Below are 19,752 nucleotides of genomic sequence, written 5' to 3' on the forward strand. Positions count from 1 at the left end.
GAGGGGGGGGGGGGGGGGGGGGGGGGGGGGGGGGACAAGAACAACCAGTAAATTATTCTTCTGCAGCGCTTTGGCCCCCCAAAAAGCCCCATGGCACAATCAACTGGACACAATCTGTTTCAGCAGGAGAGAACAATCAGTATTTATGTTACAGTATTTTCGAATGCTCTTGATGCATGTAAAATGAAAGACACTCAGAAGAAAGAACAGGTGTCTCAGTATGTTTCTCCCTCGTACAAACTACACAGACAGTATAGAGAGTTAAGTGCGACCCAAATTTTATACTCATGATTTTACCCCTATTCTAGATGTAAGAGTTGCCAGATGTTTTGTTTTTGCAGTTGGAGCATTGCATGTGCATTCAATCAAAACTTTGACAACAGTCAAAAATATGCACATGTTGAGTGAAATATGGAGTATGAAAATGCATCTACTTGTACAAACACCGCCTTGATTCAAACTTTGCACCACTTGCTTTGTACATTACATCAACTGTTGAATTTACACAGAATCACAACTTTCAGAATACATTCACCTTATCGTAAAATTACCACGGCAACATTAACAAATCTCTACAAAAAAATCCACCTCACTGCCCAAATCAGCCAAGTCCCTCCAGGAAGGAATACGTATGGAGTGATGAAGACCACAATCAGCACTATCATCAGTAATTATTGTCATTATCAAAGCACGTCATCTGGTCGATAAGAAATAAATACATATATAACATTATGATAACACTGAAGTCTGCCTGGTGGTGTCCCCCGAGGTTAGACGGCCAGCTTGTTGGCGATGGTCATGACCACTTTGAGGATGGGCATGAAGGCGGAGATCTCGCTGAAGTTGCTGCTGCTGACCACCTGGGTGTGGACCTCCAGACCCCGTTGGTAGTTCTGGCTTGCCACACAGCGGCTGATCTCGTGGAGCCCGTTCAGGATGTTGTGAGAGAGCTAAGAGATCGGCAGGGAAACAATAACACATGTTACTATGTGGCGCCTGATCCAGGGCCCCAAAACACATCTTCATAGCTTGTATTCTGAAGCTTACTTAATAAGCCTAATATTTAATTTCAGAAAAATTTTATGATTTCTTCGGACATTAGCAGAGACGTTCTCTATGTCACCTCCACTAAAAAAATGCTGCTGTAACCCTGAAACATGTGATTCATTGTAACTGTATTGAAGCATGTGCATTTAATAATTTCTTACCGACTGCTCCCTCAGCTTGTCATACAGATATCCCAAACGTTTGGCTGCATCATCAAGTTTCCTTTTTGTTTGCTGAAAATGAAACATTTGTGGTCAGTTTCTAGCCAATAAAATCCCAACATTTCCCTTCACTCAATACAAGCTTTATTATAAACAGCAAAATTTTGATGCAGCCACACACACACAGTGAGACTTACTGGGTCTCTTGCTGCTAGCTGGCAGCGCTGCACCAGGCTGTCAAAGGTGGATTTGAGGACCATGTGTTCAGCAGGGATTTCTTTCTGCTCCACCCTCTCTGCTGGCAGCTGCTGGAGGAGCTGAGAAAAACAAGAACACAAACACAAGGTATTGATAGGTTTGCCGCTGTGGAGAATTCAGACAGCAGCCCCATGTCTCACACCAACCTGGACGCTGGGCTCTTGGGGGGCTCCAGGGGGGACTTGGGCATGGTCTTGGGGCTGAGGGGCCTCCACAGGGAATCCCATCACAGGCGCAGTGATGGGGGCTGGTGGAGTATAGTTATCAGGGACCTGCGTACACACACAATAGGAATACACATCCAGTCAGTGAGGGGAAGGTTTTAAAACCTTGACGCTGAGCTGTGTTCAGAAATTTAGATTTGACATATTAAAGCTACATTTACTGATTCTTTTGGCCACTTGGGGACAGAGGACCACCACGACAGGACTGACTGGATGTTCAACTTTATTTAGCTCTTAGTTAGCTGGTTACTAACTTTGTCTTGTTTTGTTAGCTGAAAACATCAGCCCTCTGTTGCAAGAAATTAGTTTAATGAGAGGAGAAGCATAAATCTCTGTGAGTTTACCCACAACCCCTTTCAAATGACATGTAGTCATTTAGTTCATTGTTATTAATAAAATATTTATTACTGGAGCTTTAAAAATGAATCATATATTAAATTATTGAACTGAGCTCTTGTTAGGCTAGGTTGTATTATTTGACTCTGCCCAGTTCTACTACACAGCAGGCTTTTATTATGTGTACCACATATCTTAGAGCAGCGATTCCCAGCTATTTGTACTTGTACCTTAAGGGGTACTAGTGCAGTTGACAGGGGCAAGTGGAACAAAGAGAAATACAAATTGGTCATGGTCTTTTGAATATTTATGGTCATGAAAACTAGTGAGCAAACGAGCAGAGAAATCAACAGTTAGTTAAAAGTAACAGCTTTTGTATTCAGAAAGGTTGTATGTACAGTAACCAAATCGACTGAAAAGAAGAGACCAAGGTGAAACAGCTCCAGTTGCAGGGTTACTGTTAAACAATACATGAAGCTATCCCATCTATGAGCCGAGCCGCACTAGGTATGTCGGAGAAAAGACGTTTGCTTTGACCTGTGCTCACAGCAATAGCTGAATACTAGAACACTAAATGAACTTTGCTCACAAATTTACAAGCATATTATTCTATTGTATCATATTTGAAAGAATATATTGCATGGGCTTGATAAAATATCTAAAAGATTTTGATAGTGATAAACGTGGGAGTACCTTCTTCTTCCTGGGTCCACCTCGTACTGCTGGTGGGTCATTCCAGCCTTCTTGATGTCCTAAATTCAGAAGTGGAAGAGGGAATTAGAAAGAAAATAGCAGCATTTTGTCCTGTAGTCACGCTCAAAGCAGTCAAAGATTGTCTACACAAGACAATCTCTTTGAGCCAATGTTAGTCATTAAGCCATAGATTCTAGCTAGTTTTTGCAGAAAACAAAACAGCAAATATGGCCAAATGTTCAGGCAGCAGCCTTATAAATCACTCAACAGTAACAATATCCCAATGCTGAATAATATAAGCATCTCATAAATACCTTTTTGAGCTCAAACATGTACGTATCAATGGAACATGTTGTAAAGTGTGTTACTTAAGGCTGAATTTGCACTATAAATATATGAAGAGTATGTTCTCTTTAAAGGGCTGACACTGTATGATCCAAAATAAAAACTTACAGCAACTTGATTCAAGCCTGGAAACTGCGGTTTTGTTTACTGTGTTTTAAGCTAACGTACATAGAAGTAAATCAGAAAGGTCACTACATTTCCCTCAAGCATACAGCAGCACAAAGCAAACACCACCAAAAACGCAGAGTGACCAAAAATTTTTTATTAAAACCCAATGCAATGTAATGCAATCCAATACAACCATGGAACTAAATGCAGGAATATTGTTTTGCATTGTATTACATTGTACAGGTGTTTGTTTGGTCACTCAAGTGTTTATTTCAATGCACTCTTTTTCTATATCCAACCCTAACCCTGTCACCTTGATGGTCACACGGGGTATTCAGCCAAGGAAAGTATCCTGCAAGTCAGATGAGGTGGACAGCTGAACATGATTCAATAACCATTAGCAACCTGTGAACATCTGTTACATGTAGATCTGCCTCTTTCTAGAAATACTTGAAATTACATGAATGTAATTGTGATCTTTTGACTTCAAAGTGACCAACATGAAAATTACCTGTAGGAGGAGGGGCAACAGCAGGGGCTGAAAACGGTTTTACAGCGGGGGCACCAGGTCCTCCCTGTGGATACCCTGATCCAAGAGGGGAATATGGACCAGATGCCATGTGGGAAGCAGGCCCCTGGTTGTGGAGGCCCCCTGGGTACATGGGAACTGAGCCTCCATGTTGGGAGTTGGGTGGCATGGAGGGTGAGGATAAAGAGGTAGGTGTCATGAAGCTTGACGGCGGCACCCCGGGGCTAGGCATGGGGGGCATGCCTCTGGGGGTGGATGATGAAGGCTGTAGTGGAGGTCCTGATAGGTTGGCAGCTGGCATAGAAGGACCTGGAGGAGGGAAGGCAGAGGGCACGCCAGTAGGCATAGGCTGAGGCTGGAATTGCTGATGAGGAAGGAAACCTGGGAAAGGACGAGGACTATTACATCAAATGAAACCAGCCTGAAACACCCTGAAAGTAGAAAGTAAAAAGTCAGTGTCAAACCTGGAGCCGGAGCAGGATGTTGGGGGTAGGAAGGCCTCATGGCAGGGCGGGTCGCACTGGGCGGCAGTACATGAGAAGAAGGTGGCAGACCAGGACCGGTACAGGTCGGAGCACCTTGTGGTGTAAAAACTGACGGCACAGGAGGCTGCTGTTGGGCCATCTGGGAAGGAGCGGAAGGCTGGTACTGATTCTAAGGTTGGGAGAAAAATAACACATAAAAATTACATAAAGAAAGATCATCTTGCAAAATACATTAATGATTTAATACTTTCGATTGCTAATAGATTTATACCATTACTTGTGCTTTTGGTGCAGGAGTCTTGGCTGTGGACACATTGACTCTGTTGAAGGAGTTTGAAGGCTGCTGTCCAACGGCAGCCTCTCCCTGAGCGCGGAACAGCCTGTCTCTCAGCATCGTGATCCCGGGCTGGGGAGACAAAATGTATTTATTACAATCCAAATGGAGCATAACTATTGATTTAGGTTTGAAAATGTTACTGCTTTACATCTTACTTGGTCTGAGTTCTCAGGCAGATAGGTCATGGCAGTGGCCAGACTGCCCTCTGCAGCCAGAATGCCAGCATAAGAGGTCAGCTTCTCAGCCAGGATGGGGCTCTGGACTGCCACTTCACTGTTGCGGAGGCGTTCAATTGACTTACGCAACATCATTACTTTTTCAATCAGATCCTGAAAAAAAATACACAGAAACACAAAGAAAGAGAAATGTGACCTACATTTCTCAACGCTCTTACCTTTGGCCTACAACAGCACGTTGCATGTGCAGCCCATAAACATTTTCTTAAAAGTTCTTCTCTAACTGCTATACCAGTCAGTACATGCAACCATTGCTAATTCATCCCATAAGAGTGGGAATAATTACCATGAAAAACAAATCTGTTTCTCAGAGGTTACTCTACTCTAATTGATCATTTTCAGATGTGGTAACATTGTTTTTGTGCTCACACTCTTGTGCTTAGTGCAACAGTGTAGTTAAACCAGTATTTTGTTCATGCAAAGCCAAGACCAAACCTGACAAAGATCATACCTCCAGACCAAGAGGGGTGGAGCTGTCTCTATGCACCGCCCAGCACTCCACTAGCTTCTCAATGTTCCCAGAGCAGATATAACACAGACAGGCCTGCAGGCAGCGCTTCTCTGTTCCTTCATGCTCCAACCGGCCTCCCAGGGTATCTACCAAGAAGAATAACAGAACAAAACAACAGTTAAAAACAGGGGGGGAAGACTGAAATTAGAGTAGGGGGTGATGAGTACAGACGGAAAAGTTATTCAGCAAGTAAAACAAGTAATTCTCATGCAAGCGAGGCAAGTCGCAGCATGATCAATGTGCTGCTACATTTGTGAGCGACTTACCGCACAGACGCGCAAAATCTTCAGGGTGAGCGTAGGTCAGCAGAGCAGCCAGCGCCTCCTTCCAATTGTCCAACTCGCAGCTTTGCACTATGTCTCTCCAATTCTGGGTCACCACTGATGATATAAGCTGCAGAACAGAACAAATTATGTTAACATACAGCTTATACATCTTCCTCTGTGATTTTACAAACTGCACTACGATGAATCAAACGTACTCTTACCATTGAAATACTGTTCTTTTGCTTGCTTAGGTATTTTTGCTGAGTTTTCTTGAGCAGCTCCTCCCCTCCACTGATTGACAACAGGATGGCTTCAGCATAGCGACCATCGTTCAGACACAGATCCACGGCTCCCTCAAAGTTACCAACCAGCAGCGCTTGGCTTATCAAACCATCGGTATCTTCAAAAGAATGACAAGGTCATTAGCCATCATCCCAGCCACACAAACTCTAGTTAGATTTCCTATCATGACACAGAAACATTTTACCACATGACACAGGGATCTGGAAGTTGGAGTTCTCCTTTGGGGTCTGACTAAAGAAGTCCGCTGGTGAACCAGATCCCGAGGTTCTCGCATCAACAGACTCATCAGACCTCTGAAAACACAACAAAGAATATTTTACCCCAAACAAGGGCTGCAAAACTTTGTATGCAAATAACAATGAGAAAACAGATTTGAAAATAAAAATTTTGTGTGCAGACTTGCTGACCTCAGTGGAGAGCCGCTGCATCTTTTCGGCCAGATCTTTGGCATCTACTCCATGTCCATTGTGCTGAAAACTCTTCCCCAGACATTTTGAAATCTGAATAAACGCAACATTTTTCACAGCTAAGACAAAGGATATGATTCAAAGGTCACATCTTATGAATGATAAATATCAGCTAATAACCACAGTTATAAATCAGAGGCAGAATACCTTTTTCTCCAGTTCATCTTTGCTGAAACCCAAAAGTTTAAGGAATTTAACGCGGGCTTCATCCTCAAAGTTTACCTGTAAACAGAGAAAGTCAATTAGCACCACACTGACTTACAGACTTAAATATATGTCTTGCAATAAAATGAAGAGGCCCACCAGAAGGAACTTCCATATGTCCTGCTCAGCATCTGACTTGGCGTTCTGAATCTTAGCCTGGCAGTAGTTGTTGAAGGAGCCCGATTGCAGCGCCGCCTGCAGCTCCCTGGAGCGCTGGAGGAATTCTGTCTCCGTTGTAACCTGGCTCACAAACACTTGCCTTGGGACGGGCTGGGGGCTCTGTACTGGAGGCAGCTTTGGATTCTCAAAGGTTATTAGCTTTCCACCAAACTGAGAAATAAAAAAAACCAACAGATCAGACATAAAAGAAAAAGATTTGGTCATTTTTTTTACAATGCCTTCTCCATTACTGTGCTTATAAAATATTTTTAATTTACACTTACAGCAAAGGAAGCTCCCACTGGCCTGCGCACCCACTTAGGTGGTTTCTTCAAAGGGGGAACTATGGTGTCCTGCACTGTAGGCTGAGGAACTTGCAGGGGAGGCAGCACCTGCCCTGTACCAAAGGGATCCATTGTATCAAATGAGGAGGATATCTGTTAAATAAAATGCAAAATGTTAAAACAAGCACAACTCTGAGGTAAAGCTGAAAGATTTAATAGTTGATTGATTAAGCAAACATTATAAGATTACACTGGTTCTAGCTCCTCAAATGTTAATATCTTATCCTTCTCTGATATTAAATTGAGTATATTTGGGTTTTGTTGGTCGGACAAAACAAGACATTTAAACATGTCGACTTGTGCTTTGTGACACTGTGACAGATAATTTTACAATACTGCTATTTTTCTGACATTTTATAGAACAAAGAATGAATTGCTACTTTGAGCAAATAATCAGCAGTTTAATAAATGATATAAACAATTGTTAATTGCAGCCCTACTTCATGCAACAACCTCTGAAATGTCAGAGGTCATTTAAAAATTCAAATTCAGCATGTGTCGATGCCAAACCGTTCATCAATCAGTCTATGCAATCACTTCACACCAGCACCATCTTGTGGCCAAACAATGCAAGCCCTGCACACAGCCTTTGGGTTCATATACATACATCACATAAGAACAAACGTTACCTTATCAGCTGTGCTTTGCTGCTGAGCCTTCAAGCTCCCTCCCATCACAGAGTAGACAGTGATTCTCCCATCAAATGAGGCAGCTGAAAGCAGGGCTGGATTCCTGGGGCACCACTGGACATCGAAACACCACTGGTTTGTTGTTGGAAGCTCGTAAATGACCTAAAATCAAAGAAATGACACGTGAGTGTGAACCCATGGTATTGAAATCAAGTAACAAAAATGAGGCAAGGTAAAATTCAGGTATAACAAAGAAGCAGCAATTAATGTGATATACCTCTCCAGTGTTTGGGTTCCAGCAGAGGATCCTGTTGTCTTTAGCGCTACTCAGTAGGAGCTCAGAGTCAGCCTGGCTCCAGGATATGGACAGAATTCCCCTATAAGAAAATACCATACATAGGGAACATACAGTAAATTCTACAAGATGACAAAAAAAAATTAAATGAAAATGACGTGCAAACTGTGACTCACCTTGTGTGGTTCTCAAGGACTTTAAGGGGTGATGTGGCAAAACGGAGGTCCCACATCTGGATGACTGGCAGTCGGTCATCTTCAGAGGCCAACACCAACTGAGTGGCCACGTCAGGGTGCCAGAGCATTCCTGAACAGTGCATCTGAAATCACATAACAAATGAGACTTAGAATGATAACAGGGATTTTCTACAGGGTGCAACATAATCATTTTAACTTTTTGTCTAACCTGACAGGGGGCTAGGTGGCTTTGAAATATTCTCAAAATGAATACTGCTCAATAAATTTTCATGTCTTATTCTTAAATCTAACCCAATTCTAATTACAAAATGTAAAATAACAAAAACTGAGGCCGGTGAGGTAAACTGAGGGCAGAGTGACCTGTTCTGTTTCGACGCCCTCAACTCTGATGCTGAATGCTAGTTAAGTTGGCTAATCTACTAGCTACAACCATCCAGTGTGATCTGCAATTTGTCCAACAGGGATGTCAGGTGCCACACAGGAGAGATGCTCTGTGGTGTGCTAAGGCTTTATATCTAAACTATGACATAGATGCACACTCTTCATTTCACTTAATGTGTAGAAATCTGATGTTTTCACAAAATAGTTTAGTAAAGACACTAAAATCTGAGCCATACAGCTAGAAATCTAAGATTTAAAATGAAAGCTGTTACAGTTTAGTGTGGGTCGGCCGCTCTGCACAACTGTACTGAAACAGCATGCATGAATTTAACATCATCAGCATAGGGCTGGGCAATAAAACAATAATGATAATTATCGCAATCTAATTTTCCTCAAAAACAATATAACAAATGTTCAATATATCATCAAATATTTGATTTAATTCATTAGAATCAAATGAATTAGCACTTAATTTTTCTATTAAGATGTTTATTTTGTTGAGGAAAAGGGACTGAAAAAAGGTTTATAATCATATTTTTTCATCAAGTGTTCACATCACCGACAATAAAGTATAGTTTAACCATACAATTAACCATCTGGCCTTTCAATTTTCATTCAGGGGCAGAAATTAGACTTTAATCTTGAAAAAACAATGATTTGACATTTATTGATATAAAATTATATGAAATATTTTTATCATGATAACATTTTTGGCCATATCACCCAGCCTACATCAGTATTAATGTTAATTATTCATCAAAGCAAATAAAAAGTATAAATATGGTGCAGCTCTACTCAAAATTTCTTTAAGCAAGATTCACAATTATTGGGACTTTTTGATAGAACACCACAAATGATTTGCAGTGGTATGAGTCCCTACGATACTGTATATACTAATGATTCATTTGTATGTGTTTGTTTTAATAATTTCAAGTGAAGAAACAGAAGTTAGAGGATATGGTTCACTGAAGACAACCATAAAAAGCAGATCAGTTTGTCTGATACAGAGACCATTGTTCAATCATCTGAAAATGTTGCAATGGAACTTACTGATTGATTAATGAAACACAGACTTGCAGTGATTTGACAGAGGGTAACGTTAGACTTGGACTTGCTGTGTTTTGTATTAAAGCCACCAACCCGGTTGCTGTGGTCACTGATCTTGATGATGGGCTCGTTCTTCCTCAGGTCCCACACCACTGCTTTCCCACTGGGGGTGGCAGAGGCCAGTATGTGCTGAACCTGTCTGTTCCAGGACACAACACTGATGTCTTCTGTGGGCTGAAATAAGAGACAACAGCTGTTACTGAAAAAAACAAACCTGACCGATATCCCTGATATTCAAATGATAACACTACAAGGCCTGTGCCATGCAAAAAAGGTAAGTACCTATTTAAATGACCTTCAGAGAATGCTGCTGATAGTGATGTAGGATCAAGATATTTAGTTAAAGTGAAACTGATTTTATGAAATGTCTGAATGGCCTGCTTAGAACCTAACTGTATAAAGAAAATGTCCATGTGACAAGGCATCACTAACTCTATTACCTAAAGACCTTAACTTTTTTGTCCACCAGCCAATGGCTAGTGAATAAAGTGCACAAAATGTGCCAGCCACTCAATAGATTACCATTGTTTTTGGCTGGTGAGTGAAGTAAATCTACCAGACATTTGCATGTTTTGCTAGCATTTGGCTGGTGCTAATAAAGGAACCTGCTATGGGCTGTTACACTCATACACAACACATGAAATAGAAACCTATTAGAAAGAAAACTTGTGGCTTTTACTCTTAACTCAGACATGAAACTACAAAGGTAAAGAAACAAGGAGAAAGCTGCCTGTTGGGGATTGTGGTTTCTGTTTTCTTTTGACTCAAACAGTAAATGGGACAGGATCAAAATAAGAAGTCAACTATCAACCATTACAACAGAAATACGTACTTCATTAAACCTATGATCTCTCAATCCTGCACCCACCTGTGTCTTTGTTCCGGGTGTCATTGGACTGCTAAAGTTGTTCAGATCCCAGATATATATCTCGGCATCATTTGCTCCTGATGCGAGGAGATTACTCTGATAAATGAAATTTTTTTAAAAGATTAATGTGCAATATGGTACCAGGAAAGATTCTGTGTAAAGTGCCTCTAAGGACAGACTGTGTGCAGACTGAAGACATGTACCTGAAAAGGGTTGAAATCGAGTGCTCGAATGGGTCCCGTGTGTTTGTCAGACTGTCCTACTACGGTCTCTGCTCCAGAGCTCATTATGGCCTCGGAGTTATATACAGTAATTGTGCCATTTTCACTGCCACCAACCACTCTCCCTCCAGTACCATCTGCTCCCATTCCAAAATTCACCCATACGATACTGTGCAACCTATAGAATATGAAAAGGAAAGCGAGTTATTCGCTGCAAATGGCAAACTCATGTCCCATCATTTATAGCAGTAAGCTGTCCTCTGCATTAACTATATGTTCAGAGCTTTACCATTTAAGCTAAACTACTAGGCCTTCCAAATATATACAGACCCTACTTGTGATAGTAAATATCTGTGGATAGTGGTAAAAGTGAGATTGTTGCTGTACAAAAGCAGTAAACAAGATATTATATAAAAGGACTAAGCCACTCCTCTAAAATGGCTTATGTGGACAGTTGTAGAACTGTGGTTTAGAATCTTACCAACAAAATGCACATTATTTTTGTATCCCTTCTATAAATTACCTGTTTGCGATGGGTAATGACCCTTTGAGCTTCATGTCCAGAGATGGGTCAGAAAAATCCACCTCAAATACTTCTATGGCAGCTGTGGTGTTGAAAGAGGCATCAAGCTGTTGTGCTGATGTCCCTAAGGCCAGGTGGATAGGATGGTGTCCTATGGGACTCCACGCCTGGTGGGCAGTCCTCTGGATCTCCTTCAGCCTCATATTCCTCTACAAGTTTCAGGACCTGGACAGACGATCCGACTCCACTAAGTCAAAGACAATACATGTCTACTTGTTGTGGATTAACAATACATAGTTGAGTACAAAATTGCACTCACAATTCAAATAATCCACCCTTATTAACAGACTGCCGCCGACTATTTCCTGAAATTGCGGGCTAACGTTAATTTACCAAACCGTTGACCCATAACGTTAGAGCCAGCTTCCACACATGTGCTATACAAACATTTTAACTTAGATTAACTACGTGGTAGTAAATTTACAGTGGTATTATCTACATTTAACTGTCGCAAAGCCACATTACTAACGTTACAGGAATTAATTCAATGTACGTTAACCACATATGTAGCTGGCGAAGTTAACGTTAGCATTTCGCATTCTCGGCTCCATACATGTTTCCCACACATCGATAGCATAGTTAATAACACTGGACACTCGAATCGTTTCAGGGGATCGGATAATTTCTCATACATGCCACTACACAGGTCATATGAGCTAGCTTAGTAGGTTTCCGTTGCACCTGGCCGTCCCAGTGTATAACCGGAGCCTCTAGCAGCCAAGCGAACAGCCACCACCCATGTTACCATATTTAAACAGAAACGAGAGGCTCTGTAAATCACACGCGTTTATGTCCAGCAGAAAAAAAAAACATAAGACAAATAAGGTTTTAAAAGTGACTCACGTCAACTGTCAATATCACAGCCTGACTGTCGGCATCCACAACAAACAGGGTAGCTACTTATCAGTCAAGCTAGCAGCTAAGCCGCAGGCAGGTTCCGAGCAAAGTACTTTGCCGTGTTGTCACTACGCTACGGTAGCCGATACGGACATTTCTCATTCAGTAGTGACTTATGGTAACCCCGAAGTAACCCAACAAAATCCCTTTATCCCTTTACCATGAAATGTTTCTGATATATAATCAGAAACATTTCATGGTAAAGGGATACAGGAATCTTCAAATATTGCTTGTCACTCAAAATTCAATCTTTTAATTTGTGTAAAAACAAACCTATTTGTCAGGTCAGCATTCTTTCTATGCACAAAACTAGACCAACACAGTGAGCAATGTAATTTTTAACATCTTTATTCTTGACAGAACTATATATACAGAAGTAGAATCAGATTTAAGTCATTAGATTTCGTAATGTTTGACTTCCTCTGGTTGTTTTTCCGGATCTCCCCCTTTCTCCAGGTACAGGTCGTTATAGGGATACTGTTTTGGTGCCTGGAAGAAAGACAAATGCTTTAATGAAAATGTGAATGTTATTAAATAACAGCCAAAAGAATTTCATTTACTGGTGACACAGCTAAACTACTAAACATACTGAAATGCACATGTTTTTCTATTTCGCTCACATTGTAGCTAAACAATTAAAACTATTCATGAGTAAAATAAGTGATGCAAAACAGAGGACACACTTTATAGCAACATTTAGAGCAATAAACACAAAATAACAAAAAAACTAGTCATCTATTTATTAGTTAGGTGGACAATTTGTTATCTAGCCATTTTGGACACTTGTCCAGCAAATCAAAGTAAGTTGACAAGTCAACCAGATAACTTTAAATGTCGCATAGAAATACGGTCTGAGATATGTCTGGTTAACTCTGTAGTTCTCAAGTCTGAGCAGACCTTTTCAATGATATAGCCAATTTGCTGATTAAACAGTTACGTTTTCTTTCACAGTCAAATATGTTTTGGATAAAAGGTCTGGCAGTCAGCCAGGGGGGAGTGCAGTTTTATATTTATATATATATATATATATATATATATAAAAAGAATAGGAAAAGATCTCCCTTCTATTGATTAACTGGTCAGTATCAGCAGCTCTACTCCCAGTAGACTACATTACAAAACACACACACCGGGATTGATAAACCGTGCAAAAATGTGACCATGCAATACTGTAGATAAAACTGTTTACTATTTATTCTTTTTATTTATATTTATTTATTGTTCATTAATCTTTAGAGTGTCTTTTCTGTACTCCCCCCCTCCCCAGGCATTGGTCTGTACTTACAACAGGTTGGTATGCTGGGAATTTCTCCCCAACATAGAACATGAACAGCATGAAACCGATGAAACCAAACAGTTGTTTGCACATTGTGGACCAGGATACAGGGCTGGGAGATGTATCCACACGGTTCCTGATGTACATGTCAAAATGCCAGTGCATCTAAAAATAGACAGAGAACAATCACTTTTTAACTGTAATATACATTTATGTTCTATCTGTGTGAACTGGTATCCAAAAGCAACAGTGTCTATACAGAGGCCTGATAATACACTTCAGACATACATATTACATAGGTGTTCTGTCTCTTTAATGGTTTAGCAATACACTATGAGTATACATATCCTTAAACATTATTGATAAGGATATATTCAATTACCCACCCCCGTTTGGTACCAAGATATATACGGAGTGGGACATTGTGTCCTTATTACAGCAAATATATATCTGGCATTTCTGCGGCTCGTTTAACAAAAGCAATTTGTGGCACTAATTACATCGCAAATGGTGGCGGTGTCACGCTTCACTAATGAATGTTGCTCAGAAATTGCAGATTTGCAATTCCTACAGGGCTCTTGCACACACTCATGCATGGGTCGGAAGTATGGTGTTTGTCTTGATGAGTGAAAATAAGCAGTAAGAAAATGATTTCATGCTGAAAAGCATGTTGCAAATTTGATGGAATCAGTCCCTGTACTGTAATTTCTTGTTACTTATCCCATGACATATACACCAATACTGATGTATCTGTGATAAGTTCATAACGACAGATTCACCTGGCCAATACATGGGTTGCTCCTGATATCACAACAATAACAATCATTATTTTTAAAGCCCTTTTAAAACCAATGTTACAAAGTGACTAACAAGAATCAAACCCAAGTTATAAGATAGTTCAAACATAAAGGCAGGTAAAACAAAACACATTTGAGAAATAAAATTTAAAAAATTATACTTCAAATAAAATCAAATAAAATCAGGGAAGGCTCTTCGATAGAAGTAGGTTTTAATAAGGGATTTAAAAGAGTTCACTGATTCAGTCGACCTGATCTCCTCGTTTAGATTGTTCCAGAGCCTCAGTGCCCTGGCTGCAAACGCTCAGTCACTTCTCTATTTCAGCCAGGTGTCTTGAACAAATAAAAGCTCTTTGCCCGAGGATCTAAAGGTACAAGCTGCTGTGTAGGATACTAGTAGGTATGCGATATTGCAGGTAGCAAGACCATGTAAAGCCTTAAATGTAATCAGTAAAATCTTAAAACATACTGGGAGCCAGTGTAATGAGGCTAAAACAAGACTGATGTGATCACGTTTATTGGTTCTGATTAAAAGTTTGTCAGCCGAGTCTGTAACCGATCAATAGATTTTTGATTCAGGCAGGTACAAATACTCATAGTATCTTTAAAAGTTAAAAGGGATCGGATTTTTGAATTGATTATTTTTAAATAATTCCAAAAGCAAGAAATAAAGTCATCAGTATCTTACGGGCTCTCCCCAGTTCCTCCTCAGGTCAGGGTGGTCCCACTGGTACCAGGGGTCTCTCTCATGCTGAGATCTTTCTGGTAGCTTTGGATAATCTCCATAACTACAAAATCACAACGATGGCATATAGATAATGATCTGTTAATGACAGTGTTGACTAGTAGTTCACACAGTGGTGAAGTATGTGGTAAACTTAATATTTGAGTTGACTATGACTTTTCAACATCTGCTTTCACACTGCAGAGAAAACGAGAACAGTTTAAACTACTATGAATAGCAGGCTTCTTCAAAATAAACTTACCCCTCGCCGTTGTCGGGATATGGTTGATAGTCCTCAACCCTCAGGTTATATTTCTTTGCAGCAGCAGCTCTCTCCTCGGGGGTCTTCGGATACGGACCAAGAACAGTATCCTTTGACACGCCCGAGGCTGAAACACCAAACATTGCATATGTGAATAAACAAAGGCGAAGTTATAAAGACTGCAAGCGAACAAGAATGAAAAAACAACAATGCTTTTCTGTTTGCCTTCACCCTCATTCAGATTAGCGGTAGCCGCTCAGCTAGCGTAAGCTAACGTTAGCATGTCAAGGTTATGTCCATCGGAGGCTTTTAACTTTAAACCCTGATACGTATCTTAACAGAAATGAAAAGGCATCAAAAGCTACGGCACTGCTGACCTGCTCTACACCCCGACAAAAGGGCTGCAATGCCAGAACCCTTTCCTTTAGAAAGGGTTTGGGCCCACCGTCGGAAACCAACACCAGCCATGTTTACTGGCTGCTGCTGTCTGACAGACTAACAAGTACGCATGCGCAAGGTTGGAAGTATGGGTCCTCATAAGGACCAATTCCAATTCATCCTAAACATCTAAGCAAAAGAGCATGTTAAAGACTTCTGCGGGACCCACTCCAACTATTAATTATATAATGATACTAGGATTGGCAACAAAAGCAACCACAACTACTCGAACATTTATTTTATAGTATTTTATTTTTATTTTTGAGGTGCAGACAAAATCGCTTTTGAGAAAAGTGTGACATTTACATGAAAACTCTTCCAGTGGCGAAAGGGAACTTGTTCTCAGAGTCAATGCACTGAAGCCCTGAGGCTTGTTCCTCTTCTGATCAGATCCAGCTCAGGTGCACGGGTGCATTTACTGGGGGATCGTCACTCTGCCACCGGTGACAAATTGAAAGAAAATCAATCAGAGAAGTTCTGCTACGTCCTTTTCCACTTTCTCAATGGGGCAATGAAGTTCATATCTGCAGTAAAGGGAAAACATTAGAGCCACTATGATAATTACACATGTGCTTAACCAAATTAAGGGCCGACTGGGTTTCTATCTTGAGGTCTATGGTCTTTACCTTTTGAAGGGCATACCATCTGCAGTGATTAGGAACTTCTCAAAATTCCACCGGATGTCATTGACTTTGATTGGGGACCAGTAGAATTTCTTTATATCTCCAATTACAGGGTTCACAAATGGCAAAGATTCCTGTGGTGAATGTGAAATTACAAAAAAAGGCTTTTTTAAGCTGTAGCACAAAAATGAAATAATGTAAATGACATTCATTAATCTTATATATTTAAATCCTATGTGAAACACACTACCTTTAGATAGGCGAAAAGTGGTACTTCATTTTTTCCATTCACCTCAACTTTCCCAAATACAGGAAACTTTGGCACGAATCCCCCACCAGGTCTCACATACTTAAGAATATTAAGTGTTTCATGATTCACCTCTGAAAAAATAAAAGTAAAAAGAGTTATTAATAATGTATTTTAAAGATATTCCTCATGAAAACCATAATGTGTGTATTCACAACTTTGCCCTCAAAATAAAAAGGAATGATCATGTACATTCAACAAAGTGTGGTTTGAGGTGGAACAAGTATTAAATACCAATACAATAATGTACAAATACTCCATTACAAGTAAATGTCAAAATCAAGTATTAGTAGCAAAATGTACTTAATGTATCAAAATTAAAATAACTCATTCAGCTGAAAAATACATGCCCCTATGACTGATTTTTATACATTACATTACTATTTGTTGTTGTCAAGGTGGAGTTATAGTGTTAACTATTTCATATACGTTTTTCAGTTCAGTGGTTGCTAATAAGAGCAATCCTCCCAAGAGTGATCGATAAATCGAAGGAGTCATCAGTAAAGTTCTTTTTTCGGACTGGAAATAATCTTTGCTTATTTTGTGAAATACCTCCATTATATATCTAAAATGCAACAATGGCCCCCAACCAGACTTTGCTTTTATGTAAGGGGTACCAGCCAAAACATTTTGAAATCATCCATTTATTCTATAACAATGTATTTAATTTTACAGTATAATAGGCTTTTTAAATGTAAAATCTTAATCTGAGAAGAAACTATGCTGCTATAAATATGCTGTAAAGTACAATATTTCCCTCTGAAATGGAGTAGAAGTATAAAATAGCATAAAAATAGAAATACTCAAATAATTACCTCAGCATTGTACAGTGTACAGCACTTTAGTAAATGTTAACAGATATCCACCACTGATATAGAGCACAGTATTTCTCTTTGTACAGCATACTACCAGGTTAATAGTCTGTTTTTATTATCACATTTCAAGAGCTTCAGTGTACCTACCAGGTGCCTGAAGACCAAATTGGTTGCAGGAGAATCCTAGGACAGTGAAGTTGAGGTCACCAAACATTTCCATCAGTGCATTCAGGCGGTGGTACTATAAGGAAACAGGGCACAAAATCAAATGCCTTATAATAAACATTTGATTGTGGATGTGCTGTGAGATAATGTGATCTGACTGTAATCAATCAGTGCTCTTGCAGATTATTACCTCCTCTATTGTTGACCCTCAGAAGGTGGCAACGTTGATGATGAGAAGCACCTTACCCCTGTAGTTACTGAGCGGAACCACCTGTCCATCCAGGGTCTCAGCAGAGAAATCATAGATTGATTTATTCGCCATGCTCGTACTTTAGCTTGTATATGGGATTGTAGTCAGTCAAGAGTGAGTATTCACGGGGCTATCCTGTTGGCTCATCTCGTTCACTGAAACATAACTCATGGGTCAGCAATTGTTCAGCATGACTGACTTCATTGTTCTCCTGGACAGAGGTGAGCTGACAGGATGGTCATTTGTTCAACACATGTACTCCAGGACGAGAGGCTGTTAATACGGTGACAGCTAATTGGCATCGAAATATTCAGTTAAATTAAATATTCAAAATAAACCTATATGGGTCTGCAGCAGCGATTCTCTTAGAAGTGACAGTTACAGAAAAAAACATCAGATAGGCCTAGGCGATATATATATTTCAGGACGTTTTACGATTTTCTCAATTTTTTGTTTGTGACACAGGTATAATTATGAGATAGACTGTTTACTTTGTTCCATAGTGTGAAATCAGCACAGAAAATCGCACAGTACTTTGTTTTCTAACATAACAGCCTGTTAAAAATATTTCCTGACAAGATCTCTGTATTCTTCACACACTGCTAACATTGTTTTGTCAATAAGGGAGTTTTAAAAAAATCAATATAAAACCAACCAATGCAAATGCATGATTATAATTGAATAGGAGGTCTCTGTTAAACATTTAAAATAGTCATTTTTTATATCATTATAGCAAATCAAAATGTAAATTCCCTTTAACATGACCATTGCATGGGACCATTGACGTAAAACCGGAAAAGTACACCTGCTGCGTTCAGTTGTTACTCGTAAACGCTTTCGTCCATTCTTCTATTAGATATAAATCACGTAAATACGACGTCACCGACATTTAAGGAGCATAGCTTTTTGAAGCAAAGGACAACAAATGTACTCCCTAAAAGGGTATAGTGGGTATAGGTAGTTGCTGTTTTAATTAACAAGCCTAGTTGCGCAGAATTGGGCTACTTTATGTTTTAAAAAGAGACTTAAATGAGAAAAAATTGCGTACACGGTGAGGGTTACAGTATATATGTGTGGGTCCTATCACTTTATCATCAATTCTTGGCGCTTATTTTCCCTAAACGCCGTATATTTAACAACATTCTTGGATAGGTTCTGTATCATTCCGATCTCAGCGTAAAGTCTCCCAACAGTACTTGAAGGCAGCATTGGGTTTGGGTTACACCTCAAATTCTTAAATGATGCTAAAGGAAAATATGCTTTTTTGGCGTCTATGTGAAGGACAACGCGTCCATAAAAAACTCTGTATAACATAACTGACTCAGAATGGATGAAGAAGCTAAGCAAACGTAAGTGCCATTTTAAAAGGCTGTTATATATATACATATATATATTTAAAAAGCAGCTGGATTGCTAGCGCCGGTAGGCTAGCTTTTCGGCTAACAGCAATAACTTAGCTAGCGAGTAACTGCAGGTTGTTGTTGCCCCATTTATATATGACTGCTAACTTTGGTATAATTATTTATTACAGTGGGGGTTGATATAACATTCATTATTCTTGCAATTTATAAAGCGCTAGTTACAAACATTTAATTTTGCTTAGGTTAGGTTTGTTTCCGTTAAACCGCTTTAGCTTTGCATGCAGTATCAAAGTCCAGCTGTAAAACAAAGTTTGCATTTCTTCAGCAGATGCGATCTTTTCGACTTGCCCTGGGAGGATGTTCTTGTTCCACATATTTTATGCCATTTACCACTGCAACACCTTATCAGCCTGCAGAGGGTGAGCAAGCAGTTCCACAGCCTCATCCAGGTGTATCTAGCCAACTGCAGGATTTTTGATCTGTCCGTGGTAAGTCCTGATAAGTGAGAGTTTCAGTGGCCTATAATATATATATATATATATA

The 19,752-nt window shown here is 39.9% G+C and overlaps 3 protein-coding genes across 3 annotated transcripts; all 3 read right to left on the reverse strand.

Moving 5' to 3' along the window:
• Window positions 1-117: 117 nt before the first annotated feature.
• Window positions 118-11,846, reverse strand: sec31b (SEC31 homolog B, COPII coat complex component). The gene is made up of 25 exons (XM_046068898.1): window positions 11,554-11,846; window positions 11,235-11,459; window positions 10,694-10,889; window positions 10,491-10,586; window positions 9,656-9,796; window positions 8,114-8,256; window positions 7,920-8,019; window positions 7,643-7,804; window positions 6,954-7,106; window positions 6,610-6,840; window positions 6,454-6,528; window positions 6,247-6,339; window positions 6,024-6,132; window positions 5,758-5,936; window positions 5,537-5,663; window positions 5,211-5,356; window positions 4,679-4,852; window positions 4,458-4,592; window positions 4,166-4,355; window positions 3,684-4,082; window positions 2,720-2,778; window positions 1,613-1,738; window positions 1,406-1,525; window positions 1,209-1,280; window positions 118-950 (listed from the first exon to the last, which is right to left on the reverse strand). The coding sequence occupies exons 2-25, from the start codon at window positions 11,435-11,437 to the stop codon at window positions 771-773; spliced, it is 3,609 nt and encodes a 1,202-aa protein (XP_045924854.1). The 5' UTR covers window positions 11,438-11,459; window positions 11,554-11,846; the 3' UTR covers window positions 118-770.
• A 677-nt stretch (window positions 11,847-12,523) lies between these two features.
• On the reverse strand, window positions 12,524-15,774 carry ndufb8 (NADH:ubiquinone oxidoreductase subunit B8). The gene is made up of 5 exons (XM_046068899.1): window positions 15,628-15,774; window positions 15,251-15,377; window positions 14,953-15,052; window positions 13,477-13,632; window positions 12,524-12,680 (listed from the first exon to the last, which is right to left on the reverse strand). The coding sequence occupies exons 1-5, from the start codon at window positions 15,716-15,718 to the stop codon at window positions 12,588-12,590; spliced, it is 567 nt and encodes a 188-aa protein (XP_045924855.1). The 5' UTR covers window positions 15,719-15,774; the 3' UTR covers window positions 12,524-12,587.
• Window positions 15,775-15,976: 202 nt separating this feature from the next.
• gpx9 (glutathione peroxidase 9) lies at window positions 15,977-18,610 on the reverse strand. The gene is made up of 5 exons (XM_046069591.1): window positions 17,789-18,610; window positions 17,581-17,674; window positions 16,562-16,692; window positions 16,315-16,445; window positions 15,977-16,212 (listed from the first exon to the last, which is right to left on the reverse strand). Exons 1-5 carry the CDS (start codon window positions 17,918-17,920, stop codon window positions 16,155-16,157), a joined length of 546 nt encoding a protein of 181 aa, XP_045925547.1. The 5' UTR covers window positions 17,921-18,610; the 3' UTR covers window positions 15,977-16,154.
• Between the last annotated feature and the right edge of the window lie 1,142 nt (window positions 18,611-19,752).

The sequence above is a fragment of the Micropterus dolomieu genome, linkage group LG14 (assembly GCF_021292245.1).
Source record: "Micropterus dolomieu isolate WLL.071019.BEF.003 ecotype Adirondacks linkage group LG14, ASM2129224v1, whole genome shotgun sequence".
In the NCBI taxonomy this organism is placed as follows: Eukaryota; Metazoa; Chordata; class Actinopteri; order Centrarchiformes; family Centrarchidae; genus Micropterus; species Micropterus dolomieu.

Bases quoted from the DNA above. Each gene is read 5' to 3' on its own strand.
- ndufb8 (XM_046068899.1), bottom strand. From the start codon at position 15,718: ATGGCTGGTGTTGGTTTCCGACGGTGGGCCCAAACCCTTTCTAAAGGA. The intron at 15,378-15,627 runs GTCAGCAGTGCC...TTGGTGTTTCAG, and splicing joins TTTGTCGGGGTGTAGAGCAG to CCTCGGGCGTGTCAAAGGAT. The intron at 15,053-15,250 runs GTAAGTTTATTT...GTGATTTTGTAG, and splicing joins TATCCCGACAACGGCGAGGG to TTATGGAGATTATCCAAAGC.
- sec31b (XM_046068898.1), bottom strand. From the start codon at position 11,437: ATGAGGCTGAAGGAGATCCAGAGGACTGCCCACCAGGCGTGGAGTCCC. The intron at 6,841-6,953 runs GTAAGTGTAAAT...TTTATTTCTCAG, and splicing joins CAGTGGGAGCTTCCTTTGCT to TTTGGTGGAAAGCTAATAAC. The intron at 5,664-5,757 runs GTAAGAGTACGT...TCTGTTCTGCAG, and splicing joins AAAAGAACAGTATTTCAATG to CTTATATCATCAGTGGTGAC.